This window comes from Microtus oregoni, unplaced genomic scaffold (genome assembly GCF_018167655.1).
Source record: "Microtus oregoni isolate MIOR12 unplaced genomic scaffold, Mior012 000109F_ref0000275, whole genome shotgun sequence".
In the NCBI taxonomy this organism is placed as follows: Eukaryota; Metazoa; Chordata; class Mammalia; order Rodentia; family Cricetidae; genus Microtus; species Microtus oregoni.
The window spans coordinates 866,823-891,086 of NW_024544727.1; the positions used below are offsets into that span (position 1 = coordinate 866,823).

The following is a 24,264-nucleotide window of genomic DNA, read 5'->3' on the forward strand; positions in this document are numbered from 1 at the left end:
TTTCCCACCTTCCAAAGGGGCCCCAGTAGCAAGAGCATGCCCCAGGTAAAAGTGTTGGATCTAAAGGGGGGGGGGGGAGCGGTCTTTGGCCCTCTGCAAAGAAAAGTGAAGCCTGGAAGAGGGGTCCTGGAGGTGTGGCTCTCCCCTACAGATGGGGCTGTGCCATGGGACCTGGCCCGTGAGGTTCTGGTGCAAAGGATGAGGTCCTGTAGGTTGCAGAGAAGATGAGACTGTGGCCAACTCTAAGGTTTAATTCTTTAACACAGAGCAAGCCGCACAGGTCCTGGCCTCTGCCTGGCAGGCCACATCCTGGGGTCCCTGCCAGGTCTACTTGGGAGACAGCTTCTTGAGCTTGCTGGGCAGGGAGATGTCTGACTGCTGCAGCGGGGGCACCTTGACCCCTTTTTGTTTCAGCTGGCTGTAGAACTCGCTTCTCTCTGTGATGATTCTCTGCACAAGAAACAGTCCGTGGGTGGCCTCCAGCCCCGCACCTTGGTCCCCCATCCCCCCCACCTAGGACTTGCTGCTGCAGCAGGCAAGTTGGAGTGTGGTATCCCTGCCAGTGGTAGGACTTCAGAGATGCTGTCCCAGGAGGCGGGGTGGGGGGAATATGCACTTGTCGCACCAAGCCCACCCCTTTAGTCAGTGTGGCACTGAAGGGAACCTTAGACTCCCAGAGACCAGAAGCTGTTTCGTCTCGTCCATCGGGGCTTGACCAGTCCCTTTCCAGCCCTAGCCCTGTTCTCACTCCTAGCAGAGACGCAGGGCCTTGAGCATCTTCTCTGTCCTTCTGTCCCTCTTCCTCCCCACCAGCAGACATATGACCACAGGCCTGTCCCCACAGGTGACAGTGGAGTGACCCAGGCTCCTTCCCCAAAGCCGCAGGGAAATGTGAACGTGTTGGGTCCGCTGGGCAATGCAGCGGAACCTTGGGAACAGAGCGTCTGCTAAGGAGATGTGATCCTGTGTGGCATACGACCCCAACCAGAGCAGCCTGGTACCTCAGCCATCCCCAGGGCTATACCTTCAGGGTAGGTGGGTTCATCCCCTTTATAAAGGGAAGGCCCTGTTATTCAGGAAAACACAAAGTAGCTAGGATTAGCACCGAGGGCTGGCAGGTGGTGACTACTCCAGTTCACAGGCACCAAAGCCTGCACCCCCTAGGACCCTCTAAAGCTTCTGCTTTGGGGGACTCTAGGTCCATAGGAGTTGGCAAGGCTGAGGCCAAGAGGAAGGAGTCTGTGCCAGAACTCTGGCCCAGAAGCTTTTCTGGAGGGAGCTCCACCAAGGGAAGCTGAGCTGGGCAGAGAACTTCCAAAATGCAGATAGCTTGTCCCTCTCCCTGTGCAGGGATGAGCACCAGGATAACTGAGTGCCATCCTCCATGAGGCTGAGAGCAGCTCCATGCTAGAGCAATCTCCAAGGATAGGCTGGCCCTCTCTGGTTGAGCAGGGAAAAGGGACAGTCCTGGAGTTACAATGCATGGTGATACAGCTAGGATGAAAACCCGGTTTACAAACTGAGTCCAGATCTCCTCAGCGATGGGCAGGGGGAACACAGCTTGGGTCCCCTCCTCCCTCAGCCTCAGTGATGAGCAGTGGGGACATAGCTTGGGTCCTCTCACCTGCAGGGACTCCAGGATATAGTTGTCAGAGAGCTCCGTGGACAAGCTCTTGGTCCCACTGACGCTGTAGACGGCCTGGATGATCTTATTCCTTAGTCGCTCCAGCTGTGAAGAAAGGTGAAACCATCTCCCACTGTTACTAAGAATGACGCCCGGCGCTGCCACTGTAAGCCCTGCAGGCCGGAAGTTATTTCTTGCTCTTGCGTGTCATGGCTGGAAATGGGACTTGCCTAAGAGCTAGAATGTTCTGGATCAGACCTCAGTTCCTAGGTGGCCCCACATTGAAGCACAGAAACTTTAGCATGGCAATACACTTATTTTTATGTTTTTAAGTTAGAAAAGCGCACGTCTCCACCAGGAGTCCTGGGAACTGAAATGAGGGACTCCCACGTGCTAGGAAGCTCTCTATCGCTGAGATATATCCCCAGCTCTGCATATGACTTTAAAATATTAGCACAGGACTGGAGAAATGGCGCTGCGGTTAAGAGAACTTGCTGCTCTTGCAGAGGACCTGAGTTTGGGTCCTAGCACCCAACAGGACCCAGGACTCTCAGCTGCCTGTACCTCCAGCTCCAGGGGATTGAATGCATACACACAGACTCACACGTGCACAGACATAAAAATACATGTTTTAAAAATAAAAGAATGAGCTGGACGGTGGTGGCACACGCCTTTAATCCCAGCACTTGGGAGGCAGAGGCAGGTGGATCTCTGTGCATTCAAGGCCAGCTTGGTCTACAGAGTGAGTTTCAGAACTGGCTCCAAAGCTACACAGAGAAACCCTGTCTCGAAAAACAAACAAACAAACCAACAATAAATAAAATAAAAGAATGACACAAACAATTATTTTAAATTTTAGTTTCCAGTTGCCACTGAAGACCTCAGCCTCTCTTTTGTTTGTTTTGCTTTAATTTTATTTTATGTGTATGGGAGTTTTGCCTGCTTGTACATCTGTGCACCAAATGCATGCAATGCCCACAGAGGCTAGAAGAGGGCATCAGACCCTGTGGGATCGGAGGTGCATGTGGTTGTGAGCTGCCATGTGGGTGCTGGGAATTCAACCCATGTACTCTGAAAGAGCAGCAGCCAGAGCTCTTAATGGCTAGGCTATCTCTCCAGCCCCACCTCAGCCTCTTAACAATTCACAACATCCCTTCTCTCTAGACTATCAGTGTTTAGACAGCTCTCTTATCTATGATATATACCCCTTCAACCTCCGCAACCAAAAAACTGCCATGGAGGCCAAAACTAAACCAGTTAAAAACTCGAGTATAGCACGCACTGGCTTTGTGGGAGCCTAGGCAGTTTGGATGCTCAACTTACTAGACCTGGATGGAGGTGGGGGTTCCTTGGACTTCCCACAGGACAGGGAACCCTGATTGCTTTTCGGGCTGAGGGGGGGGGACTTAATTAGGGGAGGGGGAGGGAAATGGGAGGCGGTGGTGGGGAAGAGACAGAAATCTTTAATAAATAAATAAATTAAAAAATTAATAAAAAAAGAAAAAAAATATCCATTTGGCAAAGAATCTAAAAAAAAAAAAAAAAAACTCGAGTATAGATCGTGACAGACAAGATGGTTCCGTGGTTAAGAGCCTTGCCTGTTCTGCTCCTGCCGAATTTGATTCTGTCTAGTTTCTTTTCTATTGCTATGATAAGATACCATAACCAAGGCCACTTATAAAAGTGTTTGATTTGAGCTGCACGTTTGGAGGGTTGAAGTCTGTGACGGGGCAGCGAGGGCATTATGGCACACACACCCAAGACCCACAAGTAGGAGGTAGAAGCAGGCGCTAGGAAGGGTAGAGTCTTTCGAAACCCCAAAGCCCATCCTCCAAAAAGGCTGCACTCCGGACTCCTTCCCAGGCAGGTCTACCAACTGGGGACCTCGTACGTAAACAATGGAACCTGAGCCTCTGGGAGTCCTTCTCATTCAAACCACCACAGGTTACAGGCTCTTAGCACCCACATGGGGGTGTTTTCAACTCCCTATCGCTCCGCTCTGCAGGAATCTGAAGCTTCTAGCCTCGCAGGCACCTGTACTCACATGTGCTGGCACCCACATACCACATACACATATTTGTTTGTTTATTCCAGAGTGGAGCACGAGTGGGCTCCTAAGGTCCCACCCCAGCTGAGGAACTATTGGCAGTTAATGTCTGGTATGGGAAGGAGTCTTTGTGATCACTGACTGGTTGTTCGTGCCCCCCAGTGTGTGACCCCACAGCTGTTCACATATGGGCAGCACAAAGTGGACTCAATGGGTTATAAAAAAAAAATCAGCTTAGAAAAGATAAAGAGGACTTGAAGCAGGAAGGGAGACACACTGGGGAGGGGCGGGGGGGATGAAAGGAGGGGCAGACACGGACATCATCACCCTCCCTCCTGCCTCTTTTTCTAGGTAACCCAAGATCCACTTTCTCGATGAACAATACTAGCTCCTGTCCTCTGCTTCCAGAATGTTCCATGAGCCTTCACTCCCTCCTCTACTACTTCACAAACATCAGTTCTACACTGCACATTGCAATGTGAGGCAGAATGAGCCAGAGCCCTTGTCTGCTGGGCATATGGTCTGTGTGGGCGGGTAGTGGGTAAGGATATAGGTGGTCATGAACATGAATCTGAATCCTCGGTGGGGGGCAACGGTGGGCATTACCCTGGCCTGAGAGGACTCCAGGACCACGCGAGTCTGTTGCTCTGCTTGCTGGATTGTCTCGTTCCGGCTCTGGAGATCGTTGTGGAGCTCTTTCCACCGCCTCAGGTGGTCCTCATACAGGTCAGCCTGAGCCTGCAGCTCGCTGACTTTGCTGTGCAGCTCCACGATGGCCTGGTCGCGCTTGAGGAGCTCTGTCTCCAAGTCAGACACTTGCTGGGGGAACCAGGAAGGGCAGAACGTTAGCTATGCGGCCAGAGCTGCTCCTGTGCAATCCTTACCGCGTCTTCCCAAAAGATGGAGGCAAAGAGCCTCCGGTTCCTGCCACCCAGCCCAGCCATTGCCAGGGGACCCCAGTGGATTAAGAGGGCCAGCTCCACTGTGAAGATGCTCCAACCTTATCTTGTCCATCATGGTACCCCAACCCACACAGGACGATAGCCCAGCCCAGGCCTCAGCGGCGCCCGTGCCATCACCTGTCGGAGGATAAGGTTTTCCTTCTCAATGAGTCCCATTATCCCCTGTTGCTTCTTTTCCTCCCGGAGGCTGGAGAACTGCAGGGCAGACAGTGGGGTCAGTGTGGGTCCCAGGCCCACACTGTATGTTGGCATACAGACACCTGACCTGCCTCCTCACCCTCCCAAGAAGAAAAAGCCGTGGGTTTTTGCAGACGTGCAAGAAGAGAAAGAGAGCCAAGGACACCGTGGGAGATGGGAAACAGAGCAGTGGATGGCATCCAACATGGCAGAGCCAAGAAAGCCAGACGCTAAGCCCTTCACAGGGAAACCAAAGACAGGCCCTGGCCTGGAAGCTACCTGCCCTTTTATCCACTCTGGTAAAGACTAGTCATTTTCAGGCCTGAAGATGCCACTCTCCCCTGTGAGCTGAGTGTGGGGGACATCCTCATCTTTCTGTCCTCCAGGCCCAGAACTGGAGTAAGAAACCTTTGCTTGTTAGCCAAGACGCTCTTTGATTGTCATGAACATGCCTGGGGCTCAGTTCTAGACCTTGTCACAGAACATGACAGCAAGCTCCCATCAATGCTGCCTTTGCAGGAAGAGAGGACAGGGCTCTTGTGAAATAGAAAGGGTATAGCGTTTGGAAAAAGAAGAAAAAGAACCTTCAAAGCATAGGTGGACATTTCAAACAATGAAACTGAAACTCCCAAGCAGAGCTACGGATGGAGTTGAGGAAACTTACGGGACAAAGAGACAGAAAGCTAAAAGAAAGGGCAGCTCACAAAGAGAGGGCCAATCCACGTACCTGGAGCTCCCTAAGGGAAATCAGAAAGGAAGATCGTGATTGTTTGGCTGGAGAGATGACCAGGTAGCCTTTGCAGACAGCCGGAGATTAGCTCCCAGCACCATGACAAGCAGCTCCCTTCAGCCTCCAGGCTGACTTCTGCTAGCCTCTGTGAGCACGGGCACTCATGCACACACATTCATCCACACATACATATATGTACACACACATACATAATTTTTTTTGCTTGTTTTTCGAGAGTTTTTCTGTGTAGTTCTGGCTGTCCTGGAACTCACCACGTAGACAAAGCTGGCCTTGAACTCACAGAGATCCACCTGCCTCTGCCTCCCAAGTGCAAGAATTAAAGGCGTGTGCCACCATCATCTTTACTTTAAAAAGTAAAATCATCTTTTTTTCCCCTTCCTAGGCAGACCCATATATGTCTCTCTTAGGGTCCTCTTTGTTCCCTAGGTTCTCTGGGGTTGTGGCCTGGAGGCTAGATGTCCTTTGTTTTATGTCTATTATCTACTTATGAGTGAGTACATATGATATTTGTCTTTCTAGGTCTGGGTTACCTTGGTCAGGACATTTTTTTCTAGGTCTTTCCATTTGCCTGCAGGAGTGTAGAGGGCAGAGGGGAGGAGGGAGGGAGAGAAGAGGGGAGGAGTGGGGTAAAAAAAGTAAAATAATCTAGAAAAGAATGTGGTTAGTTTAACTGCCAACCTGATACAACGCACACCTGGGAAGAGAGTCTCAATGAAGGATTGTTTGGATCATGCTAGTCTGTGGTCATACCTGTTGTGGGGGATTGGCTTGATTGTTAATTGATTTGGAAAGGCTAAGCCTGAAAATGGGCAGCCATTCCCTGACTGGGGTCCGAGACTATGCAGGAGCAGACAAAGCTGTGTGAGCATTAAGCATTTAAGCATCCACTCCCTCTCCTCGTGACTGGACGTTAGCTGTTTCTGGCTCTGCCTCGATGGACTATGGACTGGAACCGTGAGCTAAAGTGAACCTTGTGCCCCCTAAGTTGCTTTCTTTTTCTTTTTTGTTTTTTTGAGACAGGGTTTCTCTGTGCAACGGTCCTAGCTGTCCTGGAACTAGCTCTGTAGATCAGGCTGGCCTCGAACTCTCAGAGATCCACCTGCCTCTGCCTCCCGAGTGCTGGGATTAATGACGTGTGCCACCACTGCCGGGCTTCTCTAAGTTACTTTCTATCAGGGCATTTGTCAATTGTGGCAACAGAACAAAACAGAACGAGGAAGTGAACAGCAGGGCACACAAAGATTCTAGAACACAGGACACACTTCCAGAGGGCCACGCAGTGCCTACCGCACAGCGCGAGGTGACTCACTTCCGGGCACTAAGGAGCGACTCTGCCAGGTCTCCGGACAGGATCTGACAGCTTTCCAACAGATAACCTTAAGAACACACAGGTGACCTCAGACTTCCCACCAGCAGGCCTGGAAGTGACAGGAACAATGTCTTTGCCTTTGCAGCAGGGCAATGCTTCTGCAGCTGGGTGGGATAATGATTTCCAAACTGTGGTCAATCTGGTGGTTATTAACGTGTAAAATTGAGGCATTTGCAGGTGGTTTGTGTTCCCAAAGCTTACAGGCATACCTCCTTTCTGGAAAAAAAAAAAAACCTAGAAATGCATTGCACAGAAACAAGAAAGAGAAGGCCATGGGTGCAGAAGCAAAGCTTAAAACCATGACAGGAATCTCAGTGTTGTTTAGTGGACTCTTACATGTTTCAAGTGATTGCGGAAATGATGTTAGCACAGAATGGAAGCTGGGATACGATGACATTAGGTGAGCCAAGGACAGAAAGAGTGCCTGCCCCATTGGAAGGCAGATGAGGACGCTGGGGAAGAGGAAGTCTTTTGATGATGTCACAGTGAAGATGACTCTATGAGACGCATTATCTGATGCTATAGTGGAGTTTCCCGAAGAATTTGCTAGAAGACTTAGACGTCATTGCTATGGGATGGGGGCCATGAGAAGAGGCCCTTGTGGGGTAGCCTGGGTAAAAATAAACTTCTCTACTTCATAACATGTTCTGTCTCAGGCATTTGTTGACAGAAGCGTGAGCAGGCCCAGAAGCTAAGCATACTCTAAATGTGGATAAACTCAGCCTAGGGATCAGGGGCAGGCAAATGTTTGGGAAATAACCAGGGTTACCATGGCAGAAGACATAGGGACACAGACCAAAGGACAGTAGGACTGAGGCTGTCCACAGTATGATAGGAATCTCAGCTCTACTGCTACCAGCTGGTGCCCTGGACTTAGTTAGCGGGGCTGCTGAGTGCACAGCCACCTTGTTGGTCATGGCCTGTATCTGCCGCTTTCGTTCGTGGAGTTCCTTTTCCAGAAGCTCGTTTTCCATGGTGACCTTTCGCAGCTGAGACTCCTGGAAGTCGGTTTGCCGTTGTAAGGATGTGATGGCTCCTAAGAGCGAGGCGGGACACAGGCGGAACAAGGCGGACACAGGCGGAGCGAGGCGGGACACAGGCGGAGCGAGGCGGGACACAGGCGGAGCGAGGCAGGTCACAGGCAGAGCGAGAGAGTGAGGACCAGCTGTGAGCCCGAGTTGCTTGTCTGAATGCCCCGTTACCCTTTCTTGGTGCAACTCCAGGTGGAGAGGGACCTGTATCTCCTGCCTCTCCTGCCCGCTGGGAACTGGGCGCCCGCACCCCATGGCAGCCGCCCCTTGGCCCTTCCTACCTGTGGCCAGGGAATATCTGGTTCTGGTGAGTTCCAGCTCACTCTGGAAGTCCAACAACATGCGCTCATACTCCTCCAGCTGGGCCATCAGCTCCTCCTCAAAGGATTCGGTCAGGGAGTGTGACCTCTTGGGACGCTGGGCCTCCTCCTCCTCCCTCAGCTCCCACAGTTCCTCCTCTACCACCGCCTCCTCCTCCTCCTCCTCTGCTAGTCCATTTGCTTCCTCCTCCTCTTCCTCTTCCTCCTCAGGGCCCTCTTCACGCAAAGTCCCCATCTTGCCCATGCTGCTCCCAGGTCTGGCAGTAGTTCCAGCCTCTTCCGGGGCCCCCTTGGGACCCTTTTCCTCCACGACACTTCCGGGTTCCATCGGCAGCTCCTTGCTGCTCTCTGTCATGTTGAAGTCATCCTGCATCTGGGGAACAGAGAGAAAAGGGACTGGGCGTTGACACAAATGTCCTTAGGTACAAGAGAGAGGTACCTCCACCTCTCAGTACTTGTGCTCTTGGTGGGGGAGGGGCATTGATTGAGCTTGCCCATTGGCCTCATCTGCATTTAGGGAGGGCCAGCAACATTCAGGGCTGCAGGGAGGGGCACTGTGGCTGGGGCCTCCCTCCTAGCGGTCCTCTTCCCTTAGGAGCATCTAAGGAGTGAAGCCTGGGGCTTCAGCCTGCTCCACACCTGCATCCAGGGCTGAAGCTCCTCCTCTTCTTTGTGTGGTATCTTCAGCATGCTCACCTTTCCCAGCTTCAGCGAGGCCTCAAATGACCGATCCTGTCAGATGCTGCTATGAACCCCAAGCTCTCCAAACTCCCACAGGAGCTCCAGGTGATGCTGTCCCTGTCCCTCACCCTCCCGGAAGGGAACATCAGTATCTCCAAGCGGTAACCATGGCAGAGGGCAAGGGAGCAGTGTCATCCGTAAAACAGGGCCATGGTCTGTGCGTGAGCAGCTCTGGGGAACTACGGGGCTCTGGGCCCTACCACTTGGCACAGTGAGCATGCTTGTTTGTAGTTCATCTGCCTGCCCTGTCCTCTCATGCCTGTGTTAGAGCCCTTGGAGGGGATGGGGGAGCAGAAGTCCCATCTGTTCTGCCTCAGGCATCTATCTGTGTGGGCAGTTTTTCCCAAGGTACCCAGGCACTGCCCATGACCTCCAGCCTTCTCCCTGCTCCCACTTCACGTCTGCCCGGACAAGCACAAGCTGTTATCAGGTGTGAAAGACATCAAGTCTTGGACCAATCCGAGGACCATTCCTGGCCTCCCCCACCCTCTGCTAATGTCTCAGTCCACGAGCTACCCCTTTGGACTAGCTCAGTGCTCCCATAGGCCCCTGGCAGAAGGCTCACCGTCTTGATGGAAGAGGAAGATGGTTCTGTGCCTTTGCTTCTGAGGAGGGCCTTCAGTTGCTTCTTCAGGGCCTCCTTCTCCTTCTGGAGCAGCAGGATCTCCTGATCTTTCTTCTGCATCTGGGTCTCCAGCACCGAGAGGCGCCGGAGTTCTTCTCCCAGCCGGACCAGGGAATGATCCTATGTGGAAACCAGAGACGACTCCTGGGCCACCAGGCAAGGCCAACTGTCCCCATATCCCCTCCCAGCCACCCAGAGAACAGTAGTTCCCAGACACTTAAACACTAGGACAAGTTTTGCAGCTCTTTATTGCAGCCATTCCTGGGGAGCCACGTCCCGGGAGCCATGCCCCGGGAGCCACATCCTGGGAGCCACACCCTGGGATTGTACAGCATTAGCATCTGTCCTGGGCGTGGACCCTAAATCCTTGCGCAAAGGCATTTAGGTCAGGACCAGAGCCTGGTCAGCCTTCCCCCTGTAATTCAGGATACCTGTATTCTCGGTGGCCCACACATTTATGCGGAAATGTCACCCAAGAGTGACCCCCCACCAAACGAGCTTGTTAGGGAGCCCCTCAGTCTGCCTTCTCAAAATCTCAACTGTGTCAGTTCTTCAACAGAAGGCAAGTTAAAGGCATCCTCGGCTAACAGTTCCTCACCAGCAGATATGAACTCAGAGAAAGACTAAGGTAAGGCTTCCAGGCAGGAGGAACAATCTGGAAGGGAAGGCAACTAGAAATCTCTCAAGTTAATTGAAATAACGTCATAAGCTTCTGTGTATTCTATGGACTGAAGAAGAAACCACTTGAGAAGTTAGGAAACATTATGAATGAATGAAATTGAATGTGGGACCATTGTCACACCTCAGGATAAATCTAAAACTGTGATGTAAGTAAAGATGTCTCAAGAATGAGTACTGTTTTTTTTTTCTGAGACAAGTGTCTGTTGCTCTAGCTGACTGTAACCAGTTCAGCCTCAAACACACAGAGATCTTCCTGCCTCTACTGAGATTAAAGGGCTGTCCCACGTGCCCAGCTCTACTCTGCTCTTCACAACCACCCATAATGCCAGCTTCAGGGGATCTGATGCCCTCTTCTGGCCTCTGAAGGCACCCACGCATAGCCACTTTCAGGTCCATCCCTGTTGTACATAGGCAAATAAAAACAAATCTGAGAAAGGAGCAAATGGGGCTGGAAAGATCAACGTCTGGTTGTACAAGCGTGAGAACCTGTGCTGTGGGATAATCCTTCCGTACACTGTGAAGATGTGTTGCTCTCGTTGTTAACAAAAAGCTGATTGCAGAGGACCAGAGTTCAGTTTCTAGAATCCATGCAGGGCAGCTCATAACTACCTGTAATTCCAGCTCCAGGGGAGCCAGCACCCTCATCTGGTCCTGAGGGTATTTGCACATGGAGGAAAGTCACACAGGGACACATACACTAAACAAACAAACAAATAAATTCAAGGTTGTGGTTTTGAGATTTTCTTATTGGGAGAAATATAAACTAATATAAACAGCCATCTTAGAGGCTGGAGAGATAGCTCCGTATTTAAGAGTATTTGTTGACCTTGCAGAGGACCTGGGTTTGGCTCCTAGCATCCACATGGCAGCCCACAACTGTCTGCAACTCCAGTTCTAGGAGTCCTGGCCTTTCATGGCCTCCACAAGCACCTTACACCCATAGTGTACAGACTTTCATGCAGACAAAACACCCATACACATGATATAAAAAGAAATGAAAAAAAAATAGCTACCTCAAAAATCTAAATTTAGAAAAGAACCAAAAATTGAGCCTAATGGAAATAGAAACCAGGGGAAAGTGTGAGACACAAGAATTGATGAACTCGCCGGGAGGTGGTGGCGCACGCCTTTAATCCCAGCACTCGGGAGGCAGAGGCAGGCAGATCTCTGTGAGTTCGAGACCAGCCTGGTCTACAAGAGCTAGTTCCAGGACAGGCTCCAAAACCACAGAGAAACCTTGTCTCGAAAAACCAAAAAAAAAAAAAAAAAAAGAATTGATGAACTCCTAACTATTCAGAAGACTGAAGCAGGGGGATCACAAATGCAAAGCCTACGTGGGCAATTTAATGATATCCATTCTGAGGTTTTCACAAGAGTAGTCAGAGAGCTAGGGACATCATTCAGTGGTGGAACTCTTGCTCGGAATGTATGGGGCCTAGACTCAGGCCCCAGTACTGGGAGGATATAAAGAGTTAACTGTATAGGGAGAGGGTTGAGAAGGAAGAATGGGAGGGGGAAATGAAGCAAAAGGAGGTGAGATGGCTCACGGGCAAGAATGCAGAAGACCTGAGTTTGGTTCCCAGCACCCACATGGTGTTCACAACCACCCATAATGCCAGCTTCAGGGGATCTGATGCCCTCTTCTGGCCTCTGAAGGCACCCACGCATAGCCACTTTCAGGTCCATCCCTGTTGTACATAGGCAAATAAAAACAAATCTGAGAAAGGAGCAAATGGGGCTGGAAAGATCAACGTCTGGTTGTACAAGCGTGAGAACCTGTGCTGTGGGATAATCCTTCCGTACACTGTGAAGATGTGTTGCTCTCGTTGTTAACAAAAAGCTGATTGGCCGATGGCTAGGCAGAATTTTCAGGGCAAAGAAAGAGAATGCTGAGGAGAGTAAAATCTCAGGGGTCACAAGGAGATGCAGAGAGAAGAAAGATGAACTTGCCCTGTTGTTAAAGGGTACTGTCACATGGTAGAGCATAGATAAGAAATACAGGCTAATTTAAAATATAAGAGCTAGTTAGTAATAAGCCTGAGCTATGGGCTGAACCAACAAAGAATTCCACCTACAAACCCAAGTTTGAGTTCCCACCTCCCTCGTAGAAAGCCAGATGTGAGACCCTGTGCACCTGTAACCCCGGTACAAACAAGAAGATAGCTGGAGCATGCTGGCTACAAGCCTTGCCAAAAACAGCTTGTTCCAGGTTTGGTGGGAGATCCTGTTTCAAGGGAATAAGGCAGAGGGCAACTGGAGAGGACAGCCAAGGTTTTTTTCCCACCCTCACAGCCATGCACATGGGTACATGTGCCTGCACATGTGTCTGCAAGCACAGAAACCACACACATACCCCTGCCCCCCCACACACATCAGAAAGAAGCCAGCATGCAACACTGTAGCATTGGAAAATGTGAAAGGGGTGTGGGAATTATTTGTATGATGATTAATTTTTTTAATGTTCAAAATAAAAAAGCAAAGTGGGAAAACAATACCAGAGAACACATCTTATTGTTCCGACCAAGGTGATCTCAGACATGTGCATGTGCCTTCAAGCATTCTGAGAACTGCCGCCAGGGAAACTGGCACATTTCCTGCCAAGGACTGCTAAGATGGCATGGGCCAAATATGCTGGTGCAAGTGGCTCTCCTGTCGCTACAGCCTCTCAGAAAGACACAAAGACAACCCCAGTAATGCCATCTGAGCTTCCGGAGGGAGCCAGGCCTGTCGCCATCTCTCAGAGGCTCCCACCCTGGTGGGTGAGCAGCGGCAGCCTGGTGGTAAACACCTTTGCCAGCATGGCAGAGGTGGAAGGGCTGGGTCAAGGGACAGACACACTTTTGAGCCTCTGGACATATCATACATATGCCAGCTGTCAGGGCCTGTCCTGGCTGGGACTTGCAGAAATTCATTTGCTTCTGTCCACTGGTGTTCTTCCTTGTGCATTCAACAAGTGTGCAGGGTTTCCCTTTTAGCCCCATTGGCTTTTAAAAAAAATGGATGGGAGCTGGGGAGGTGCTCAGCCAGTAAAGTACTTGCTGAGCAAATAGGAAGACTTGAGTTTGATCTCTGCAACCTACGTAAAATAGGTGTTGGACCTGAGGAGATGCCTTAGTGGTTAAGAGCACTGGTTGTTTTTCTAGAGGACCAGGGTTTTATTTCCAGCACCCACACGATGGCTCACAACTATCTGTAAGTCCAATTCCAGGGGTCTGGTACCCTCTCCAGACTACACACAGAGAACACAGATATGCATGCTGACAAAACATTTATACACATGAAATAATTTATTAAAAAGACAATACAAATAAAATCAAAATGGGAAGCTGTCTCACTCTATTAAAGCCAATAATTTAAAGTTAACCTAACATTAAAAAAGCCAGAAGTGGGGGCACACTTATATTCTAGCCCTGGGATGATGGACACAGGCAGATCCTTGGGGCCAGCTTAGTCTAACCAGTGAGATCCAGACAAGCGAGAGACTCTGTCTCAAAAACAAGGCAGACAGCACCCAAGGTTGACCTTTGTCCTTTACACACACGTTCCCGTGCACACACACATGCACCTGCACATGCGTGCATGAACACATGGATTCAAGACCTAGAAATAGCAAACATCCATTTGAAAAAATCAGCACATCCTAAAGCCAACACTGGGAGAAAGCCTAGCACAGAGAAAGCAGCTGATCAGGAGGAGACACGACAGGAGCCAGCGGCTTCGGAATGAAGAGGCCGCCGCTGCAGGAGCCACAGGCCATGATGGCACCGCTCCCTGCTGCTGCACCACATTAGGTTAGTGACACAGACTTTCAGGAGTCAGACAGTTCCTACATGCCTGCTAACTGCAGGAAGCAGAAAAGAGAAAACGCCTACCTTGTAAAGGCAGAAAACCTGTGATCTATTAAAACTTGTCTGTTTTGTAAGCACGGAATTCCAACTCATTTGAGAGGCTGAGGCAGGAGAATTGCAAATTCAAGGCCTGCCTGGTCTGTAGAGTGAGTCCAAAGCCATCCTGAGCAAATCAGTGAGACCCTGTCTCAAAATAAAAAGTAGTAGAAGGTTTGGTTCTATAAGCACATGCAAGACCCAGGGTTTGAGCCCTAGAGGGCAAAATGGTAGGAGAGAAAAAACAAATGCTTCAGAGTTTGGGGAATAGTGATAACCGAGAATCTCCCAAAGCCTAGATGAAGTGTGTAGAACGAATTCTAATTAGTATTAATAATAAAAACCCAGAGACAGATACTAGGGGATGTAAGCTGAAAGATCAGAGAAGCAGAGCGGCCAACCGCTAGAGAGTTCTTACCTCTACTAATGCTCAGACAGAAGGGGTGATACCATCTCTCCAAATCCTCAGACTGCATCTTAGACTGAATCCTCAGATGGCAACTGAGCTCCTTTCTCCTCCCGCCTTATATTCCTCTCTCCGTCCAGTCATATCCCTTCCTGTCTCCACCTCCCTAATTCTGAGATTAAAGGTGTGAGCCACCACCTTTTGACTCCGTTTCTCTTTTAGACTGATTCAATTTCATGTAGTCCAGGGTGGCCTTGAAATCACAAAGATTCATCTGCCTCTGTCTCCCCAGGGCTGAGATTAGAGTCTGCCACCACTGCCTGGCCTCCATGGCTAACTAGTGACTTAGCTCTGCCCCCTGATCTTCAAGCAAGCTTTATTTGTTAGATCACAAACAAAATATCACTACAGAAGTGCTTCTGAATTTTTAAAAACAAGGCCAGAATAGCCTGGATGCCAAATTTCAACATAATTCTAAGACAAGTGAGTTGTGTTCTCAACTCTCACAAGTACCAACTTTGTTTGTTTGTTATTTAAAGAAAGGATCCCACCAGGATGTGCTGGCTTATGCACAGATCTTTAGGCATTTGCTAGCCTCTCACTCATACTCACAGGGATTTCTGGGCTGAAGGTGTACAGACTGGTTGATGGCCACACACGCTAACTAGTTCTGTGCGGATTAAAGTGCCACACACCAAGAAGGAAGGAGGCAGAAGGTGTGTGTGAGAATCGTTAGATTAATAGCAGCCAATGTAGGGTGTCTGGGTGTCATTTTAGGCTACAGCTAGCCAGACAGTAGAACAACAGTCCCCTGGGGGGTGGGCAGGATGCCGGACCAGGTGCGGGACCCTACCTTCTCATGGATGACTGAGATGTACCAGGGCATCCTGGTTCTCTGGGACCTCTTGACCATGGTTGGGCTGCTGGTGGGGCTCGTGGCTGGGGGCTCACTCCTCTTGCGTGAGTAGTTGAGCTCGCAAGCACTCTTGCTGAATGAAAAGAGGCGCCCTGTGGAGGAACATGGGCCAGGGGGCAGTAGATTCTTCCCTGTGGATATGCAGTGGAATTTTCCATGATAATATCCACCCTTCCAGACCTTCCCTCAGAGGCCGGTATCTGTCCAGTCAGCTGTCATCCACTGCCAAACTAAAAGCTTAAAGTTTGTGTCTCCTCGACCAGAAGCCTATGTATAGCCCTTGGAACCACCACATCTGTCCACACGCACCAAGAACACACTCAGGAGGGTGGTCGGGTATCAAAGTCCATATTCAGACCCCAGGGTGGAGGGACAAGAGCATGGGATTCAGGATAGGAAGCCATCTGCTACTGCCCTTATTGACCCCATACCCAGTCCTCTTGCACCCCGGAGTCTTGTTTTAGAATTTGGGGTTCTTCACCTTCTAAAGCCTGGAGGGAGTTGTTCACTACGGGTTATTATCTGAAACTAACACATTTGTCTCACTTTCTGGCAAAGGAAAGCTCATTTCGTTATTCAAGGATGTGGTACCCAAGGGGCTGGAAGGAAAGGGCACAAAGAAGGTAGAGGACACAGATTTCAGCTGCAGTTCAGCCAAAGACAAGTAACAATGGTAGTGTCTTCCACCAACGAGAGAAGAGTCCCGCTACAGCCCTGGACCTGGGTAGCCTGTGTCTCAACATTTCTGAGAAGCAGGCAATGCTAGGAAGAGTTCCATGAGGACACATCAGGCATCCCTGGGGTGCAGCTTCGTTGCCCAGGACCCCAGAAGATGAAGGCAGAGACCTCCAGGATCCCCTTACCATCCATACTGGTGGCAGAGCCCTGCCTGTCCAGGGGCTGGTCCTCAGACATCTTCCAGGTTCCAGAGCTGGTACATGTGTCCCTGGGCAGATCAACCGTGGTGGCAGAACCTGGAATGTACGAGGTGCCAGAGGTAACGATCTTACTGTTCCAAGATCTCTAGGGTCAAGGCTGGCATGTTATCTTTAAACAGGAGGCCAGGAACAAGTGAGTCTTCCTGACAAAGGCACGGCACTGAACCCTGGGCTCCATCAAAACAGAAGCTTAAACAGGCTGGTGGTGACCTACGCCTTTAATCCCAGCACTCGGGAGGCAGAGGCAGGCAGATCTCTGGGAGTTGGAGGACAGCCTGATCTACAAGAGCTAGTACCAGGACAGGTTCCAAAGCTACAGAGAAACCTTGTCTCGAAAAACAAAACAAACAAACAAACAAAAACAACAACAACAGAAGATCCCATATGCTCTGTCTTTTACCCATCTGATCACAGTGTATCACCTGAGCGGACTGATGGAGGTGTCTGTGAGAGAATGCAGGTACAGACCCTGCAGCCTAGACTCTGTGGCCCCTCAGTCCACCCCACAACAATCCCACAGGTCCCCTTGGGGAGTGGAGCCTATGCTGGGCTATTGCTGAACTTCACAGACAAGTCCCCAAGTCAGTGTTGGGGACATGGGACAAGAGCAAGTCAGAGACCCAAGAGGTTAGGATGTAGCCTTGACTCTGAGTGATGTGCCCTGGGTAGTGCTCTCCTGGGCTTCAGCAAAACAAGATGTAAGGCTTCTAGGAGTCCTTGGAGTGTTTGCTCCCACTGAAGTGTCCGTGGACTTAAGAAGCTTCTAGAAATTCCAACCCTCCCCACCCCAACACTGCAACAGCAAAACAAGAAGGAGCAATCATGAGTGTGAGGTCTGTCCTCTCGCATCTCGCCATTCCCCAGTCTCTGTGCAGGCCTCAGAGACTCTGTGCTCCCACAGACGAGTTCAGAAGCATCCCCAGAGGCTCCTTATGAGCTGAAGGGTTCCAGGAGGCAGCAGGTTGTTCCCATCACCCTTGGTGGTCTGGGGGAGGGTGGTCTTACCCACATGAGATACAGATGTAGCTCTGGTACTGAACTGGGGGCATCCAGGCCGCATGAGAAAGGCCTTTCTCATTTCTTCCATTTCAGACACAAAGCCATTAGGGCTATTGAGCTTCTTGAACTGGCTCTGGCAGGAGAAAAAGTGAGACCAGGGGCTTGGGCTGTGCCTACGGGATGGCTGCAGGGGCCCTGTCTATGCTGTTACTCAGGGCAATGGGCCGCCCCTTTCCTGGCCAGCTGGAAAGCTTTCCCAGAAGGCTCTGCATTAGAGGCAACCCTTGGCTGGGCTTTCAGCACCCAACTAGGAAGTCATGTAGACAGCCATCACCATCCCTGGCTCCCCTGGTGCATGGTGGATGCAGACAGCCTTTCCATCTGGACTTCCCTTCCTTGGGCCCTTCTCTCTCTTTCATCTTCCTCTGTAACACTCAGGACAGACGGGGTCTCTTTGCTCAGGGTTCAGAGTTGACTTCCTCCTTTGGGCTTGGCTGTCCAGACCAAGTAAGAGCCAAGGTCTGCAGAGGGGGAAGTCAGTGACTCCATACAGCTACCCCCAAGAAAGCCTGGGGGCTCTGGATAGGAGGTCATAAGTCCTTCAGAAAGTCGGGCAAGGCCAGCCAGGGCTCTGCCACACCAGAAGCAGCAGTCTGCAGGCCTCCTGGACTCTGTGTGGCAGATTGCCAATAGGCATGTGCCAAGCTCTGCTGGCTGCTAGCTCCCATGGGTCTTTGGCATGGAAGAGGAACGACTCGCTCCATGGTGGCTGTGCCAGGAAGTTAGAGCTACTCCACCCAACTCCGTACCACTTTGCAGTAGTAGCGACTGATGGCCTGGGCCGACTTGCTGGGTCTGTGATGGTCTTCTTGCAGCTTCCTCTCTAGACCGCGGGAGTCTCGGTTGGCCATTCTCTGAATCAGCACCAGGCCCTTGCTGATCTGAGGAGATACCAAGCTGAGCTCCTCGGGGAAGTTCTCCTTCTTCATTGAGAAGACGGAGCCAGAGGCAGACAGTCACCCTGAATGACTGCACAGGGCCTATTGCTTCTGTGTACAGCGCCGGTTATGGAGGGGAAGTCAACCTTAGCTTGAACCCTCAGAGGGGTCCAAGCTAGAAAAGACAAGCTTCCAATGCTCCTGTCCTACAGGCTCCTGGGAGCAGTGTGTGTCATCACAGATGTCTCCATAGAAACAGGGCATGGTCATAGTCTCCTCAGTTTTCTGCAATTAGGTAAAGGACTTGGGAAGCAGACCCAAATGCCTTTCCCACAACTTCTCAGGAGGTCACAAGAGAAAAGGAAGTCATCTGACCTCAGGGGCCCAGAATCCTCCTCTCTCGTTTTTGTTGGGTGCAGGATTAGGAATTTCTTTTCTTTTATTGGCACGTATTCACTGTGCATATTGACAGAACACTTCATTCCAGAGTATCACCCCCTTCATTTGCAACACGAGAAACAGTAATCCCCCCTTCATAATAAGAGCCCTGGAGATCAGCCTGGCGGTGGTGCGTACGTCTTTAATCCCAGCACTAGGGAGGCAGAGGCAGATGGTTTTTTTTTTTTTTTTTTTTTTTTGGCAGATTCCACCAGTTGATAGTTGATGTAGTTACCAATGAAGATGGTTTGGCTTGACTATTTTAGTACCTGTTTGATCAAAAGTGAGACCCCAGCCCTCTGACACCTCTATATCCAAGAAGAAGCCTGGGATGTTTGGGTGAAAGCATCACCCCAGCCCCTGGCACCCATTCTTGGAGCACCAATGGAGCAGGAATGGAGCAGGAAGCTCCATTTCAAGACCCTTCCCCTGGGAGTCACCTTGGTCCCAAGTCCATCTCCGGGAAAGCCCGCCAAGCGCTGACCCCTCCCCAGGGAGGGCCAGGACCACTCCCACAGAAAAGGGAACACGTGGTCTTGGTGTTTAGCGTGGTCTCCCAAGCTCTCTTCCTCTCGCCCTGCTTTCTAGGCCACGTGGGGACGCCGCATTAAACATGGGCATCTTCTATTTGGTCTAATTTGGTCTGATTGGAATTATTTGCGTCGGCAGAGAGGCTCATCTTAAGAATATTCCTAACAGTACCTGTTTTCTCCTCTGCCCCCTTTTTCTTTTCTTGGTTTTGCTGAGCCTCTCACTGGGCCACTGAGCCCCCATTTTGCGTTCCACAGGGCTGGGCACCATAGCAAGACCAGGCTTACACAAAGAAGGATCAGACCTGAGATAATAAAGCAAGGACAAAACCCCTGGGCCATCAGCCGTTTTGGGAGAGGGACTTCTCTCTGGTTGACTCTGATTGTCTGTTCAGTGCAGCCCGGGGCCATCTGAAAGGAAACCCTCAGTTAAGACTGGCCTGTGGAGGGTTGTTGTCTTGATGTAGGAGGATCAGCCGACCGTGGGATATCTCCTTCGTCGGGAGTTCCTATGTGTATACAGAAGCTGCAGTGTGAGCCCGTGTGAGCCCGTGTGATCCTATGTGTGTGAGCCTGTGTGTGTGAGCCTGTGTGTGTGAGCCTGTGTGAGCCTGTGTGAGCCTGTGAGCCTGTGTGTGTGAGCCTGTGTGAGCCCGTGTGAGCCTGTGTGAGCCCATGTGAGCCTGTGTGTGTGAGCCCGTATGAGCCCCTGTGAGCCTGTGTGAGCCCATGCGAGCCCCTGTGAGCCTGTGTGAGCCCGTGTGAGCCCGTGTGAGCCTGTGTGTGTGAGCCCGTGTGAGCCTGTGTGTGTGAGCCCGTGTGAGCCCATGTGAACCCATGTGAACCTGTGTGAGCCCGTGTGAGCCTGTGTGTGTGAGCCTGTGTGTGTGAGCCCGTGTGAGCCTGTGTGAGCCCATGTGAGCCCGTGTGAGCCCCTGTGAGCCTGTGTGTGTGAGCCCGTATGAGCCCCTGTGAACCTGTGTGAGCCCATGTGAGCCCCTGTGAGCCTGTGTGAGCCCGTATGAGCCCGTGTGAGCCTGTGTGTGTGAGCCCGTGTGAGCCCATGTGAGCCCATGTGAGCCTGTGTGAGCCTGTGTAAGCCTGTGTATGTGAGCCCATGTGAGCCCATGTGAGCCCGTGTGAGCCTGTGTGTGTGAGCCCGTGTGAGCCCGTGTGAGCCCATGTGAGCCCGTGTGAGCCTGTGAGCCCATAAACAATGTTCTTCCGTGGTTTCCGCTTCAGGCTCCTGCTTGAGGTCCTTCTGTAACTGCCCTCAGTGACAGAGATGACCAGCAAACTGACATAAACCCTTTCCTTCTCAGCTTGCTTTTGGTTGCGGTGTTTGCCACAGTAACAGAAATAAGATTAGAATACCTTCCAAGACAATTCTAAGGACCCACAGATGCTTTTAAAATGTTATGGCCAAATATAAAATTACAAAATAAATCTCTTTTGTGTTTGATCTTTGGACAGGTTTTAATAAGAAACGGGGCTAATTGTTGTTTACAGTGGCCAAGCTATGGAACCAGCAAAGAAGGGGTGGAGAATTAGGTGTGATTGACATTCACGATGAAAGGTTTTCTTCAACACAAAGAATAATTAAGTGTTTTCTAGGACAACGATAAAGGTGGAGACAGTCATATTCAGTGACTGAAGCCAGTCTCAGAAAGACGCTGTGTTCTCTTCATTGGCGTAGACACATCCAAATGCTTATGTTTTTATGATGTGGAAGTCGATATGAAACTGTCTCTCTGGGGGACAAAGGGGACAGATAGGAGGGGTGGAGGGTGAGAAAGAGAAGAGCAGGGAGGTGTTCGAGGCCTGAGCTTGACATACCATGTCTACTTGTGAGAAATTGTTCCAAAGAGAAGGAAAAGGAAATGGGGTGTTTTTATCGCTTCAAACCTAGAGAAGTCAGTTTCGCCTTACTCTTCAGGTTGTTATTCTGTGAATTTCCAGTATGGCTTCTAAGTGCTTCTGAGGCCAGCTGTGTGCTACTGTAGCAATCTCAGGATTGCTCCAACCCCTGCCCATTTGAAAGGCTCAACCATTAAGAGCATGGACTGCTCTTACGGAGGACTCACTTCCTCTTCTGACCTCATGAGCGCACACACCCTCACACATACACACAGGCACGCGTGCACACACACATACACACACACTAAACAAACATATAAATAAATAAATAAATAAAATTATATATGTATTTTTGAGATGGGTCTCATTATGTAGTTCTGGCTGTCCTGGAACTTACTTATGTAGACCAGATTGGCTTCCAACTCACTTACCTCTGTCTCCCAGGTGCTAGGATTCCAGCATGTGCCACCATGCCTGGCTTTAACATAAATACTTTTGAAGTCACATATCGGGGCTGAATAAATGGCCCAGTGGTTAAGAGCAGAGGACTGGGTTTGGTTCCCAGCACCCACATGCTGGTTCTTAACCATCCATATGAGAGCTGATGCCCTGTTCTGACCTCTACGGGCACCAGGTGTGCATATATGGTAAGGACATACACGTGTAGGCAAAGCACTCCATTCGCCAAAATAAAGTTTTAAAAGAGCCTATTTTTCTGTTTTCCACTCTGGTCTTTTCAGTTTAGCCTAGCTACAAACGTGTGGTCACTAAGGAACCCAAGTGGACTTCCAGTTCTGCTACAGAAATGCAGAGGGACAGGTGACAGCCACAAAATAGAAAATTTTACCTTGGGACGGACATCCAAATTTAATAAATGAATCAAAACTCTAGTCTTGCTATTTCAAGGAGCGATGAACAGATTTTCTCCAAATTTGGAGGCTATGTGTGGAGTTGGCTTCAGTGCAGACGGGTGGCACTGGCAGCCCCGTCTAATGAAGCAGGAGTCCCTGGGGGCTGGCACTGCTTGCTGTCTTGGGTCTCTACTGCAGCTTTGTAACGGCGTAAACGAATGCAGACAGATTGTAAAACTATATATACAGCTTTAATGGCGAAATAGACTTACAGAACCACCGTTCCCGCAGAGACCAGGAAAGCAGAAGAGACGGCTGGGAGCACACTCGCCAAATTTATAGGCAAACATTAGCCCGAGGTGAACACGTCCCCCAAGGGGCTGGACTTATCCCTACATCTCCCCTTTTTGTCTAAATAAGACAGAACCAACCAAAATACAACTATATACAATAACAACAAATAATAAATATAACAAACAATATTGAGAACAAAAACTTTGCTAAACATTCTATCTCAAGGAGTCCAAATAATGTAGAGAGTAACTAAAATTATATAATCTTCAACTACGTCAAAGATCTGAGAAGGGAATAAACACTACTCAACAAACGAGAAATATCCAAAATGTGCAACAATTGACAGAGACAACTGACTACCTGGACAATCACCCAAAGTCTCATTTGCAATGTTGAGTCAACCAATTTTGGCTAAGGCCTAACATAACTGACATACCATTATTAAAGGCAAGGAACTTTTCAAAACTATCTTACCCTGTTTTGGCAGGATATGACAGTCCTGTTTTATCCATTGATGCACGGTCTGTATCTCTGTCAGTGGTTGAGGTATGGGCATTTCTTTGCCCAAAGGCCAGTTCTGCCAAATAGAAAGGCTCCAGGTGGAGTGTCTTTGGTGCTCAACATTCTCTCAGGAATAGAGCGGTGTTGCCAGGAGCAATTGTGTCTCACTATCACGAAACTCTGAGTTAGATTAAAGGCCATTTTCTACAGCTCTTTGAAGAGGTCGAAGATTATCTATCTATACTGAGTATAATCTCTATATATCTAGAGAACCTGATTAGTCTAATTATAAATGACAAACTTAGATGACTATTTATCTATATAATTCTCAATATCTATCTAACTTAAAGACTAAGACAATAAACAACTGTGTAACAAATGAGGATAATGACCTCCAAATATAAACACTGTACAAATATACATTGCAATATGGTAAATATATTATCAATACACAAGCATTATACAAGTATCTTAATCAGAGGTAGAAATGTAAACTGCAATATGGTAAATATATACAATAAATATTTATCAATACAATATATGTCAATACATAAAAAATGTTTTAAACAGAGATAGAAACATGCATGCATACAATAATCAATATAATTTAACTTTGTATCAATATACAAGAATGGATACCAATATATTTGTCTAAAAGCAGTAACTCACAATTATAAATCTATTATCCCATCATTCCCTCTTTTTTTTTTTCAAAATGATCCCTGAGCTTATAAAATTCCTCCCCCAACCTCCCAACCCCTAAATGATGTCCCTAAACCCAGGGGTAAACTTTACTGGGAGAGGGGACGTCGTCCTCTAGAATTACTTCCAGCTGTCATGGGGGCGACGTTCTTTCTGGGGGATCCTGTGAAATAAAATGATGGTTAAATTTCAAGATCAATGTCTTTTAAAATTGCAAATAGTCTCTGAGTATTTTGTGGAGGTCTGGCCAGAATGTTGTACAAGATGTGCACCATTTCAGCTAACCAAGTTGGGATCGTCTTGTGCAGCTGGTATCCAAAACAGGTCTTGTAGTAGCGCTATCAGTATCATGACGTCATATCAACCAGGTAGAGTTGTTGTTGTGGGGCCCCGTCTTCTTCCTGGAAACTTCAAATGTCACTTCAGGAAAAACTCATTGTTCATTGTGAAAAACTTAAACATTAATCATATAGACATATATAGACATACATATATATATTCAATGAAAGGCATGATAGATATATTCAATGAAAAGTATGATAGATATGAAGAAAAGCAAAGATGTTTTCTAAACTCATATTTCTTTCTGTCCCACATCATGGCTCTTGACATGAGACAGAAACTCCAGAAACTCTGGGTTTTTCTCTTACTAACAGGCTTGGAATTGGAGAGGGACTGAGCC

At 49.3% G+C, this 24,264-nt stretch overlaps 1 protein-coding gene across 1 annotated transcript; it reads right to left on the reverse strand.

Annotated features, from left to right (window-relative positions):
- Positions 1 to 327: 327 nt before the first annotated feature.
- Positions 328 to 18,460, reverse strand: LOC121443611 (coiled-coil domain-containing protein 27-like). Its single transcript, XM_041645433.1, has 12 exons — positions 18,281 to 18,460; positions 17,478 to 17,604; positions 16,398 to 16,508; positions 15,472 to 15,626; positions 9,588 to 9,767; positions 8,921 to 9,013; positions 8,243 to 8,654; positions 7,836 to 7,966; positions 4,751 to 4,828; positions 4,278 to 4,490; positions 1,625 to 1,729; positions 328 to 450 (listed from the first exon to the last, which is right to left on the reverse strand). The coding sequence occupies exons 1-12, from the start codon at positions 18,458 to 18,460 to the stop codon at positions 328 to 330; spliced, it is 1,908 nt and encodes a 635-aa protein (XP_041501367.1).
- Between the last annotated feature and the right edge of the window lie 5,804 nt (positions 18,461 to 24,264).

What these genes read in the sequence shown, in the direction of transcription:
- LOC121443611 (XM_041645433.1), bottom strand. Translation starts at nt 18,460, where the DNA reads ATGAAGAAGGAGAACTTCCCCGAGGAGCTCAGCTTGGTATCTCCTCAG. An exon ending in CAGATATTCCCTGGCCACAG is followed by an intron (nt 7,967 to 8,242) that starts GTAGGAAGGGCC and finishes CCTCGCTCTTAG; the next exon opens with GAGCCATCACATCCTTACAA. An exon ending in TGGAGTCCTCTCAGGCCAGG is followed by an intron (nt 1,730 to 4,277) that starts GTAATGCCCACC and finishes CTTTCTTCACAG; the next exon opens with CTGGAGCGACTAAGGAATAA.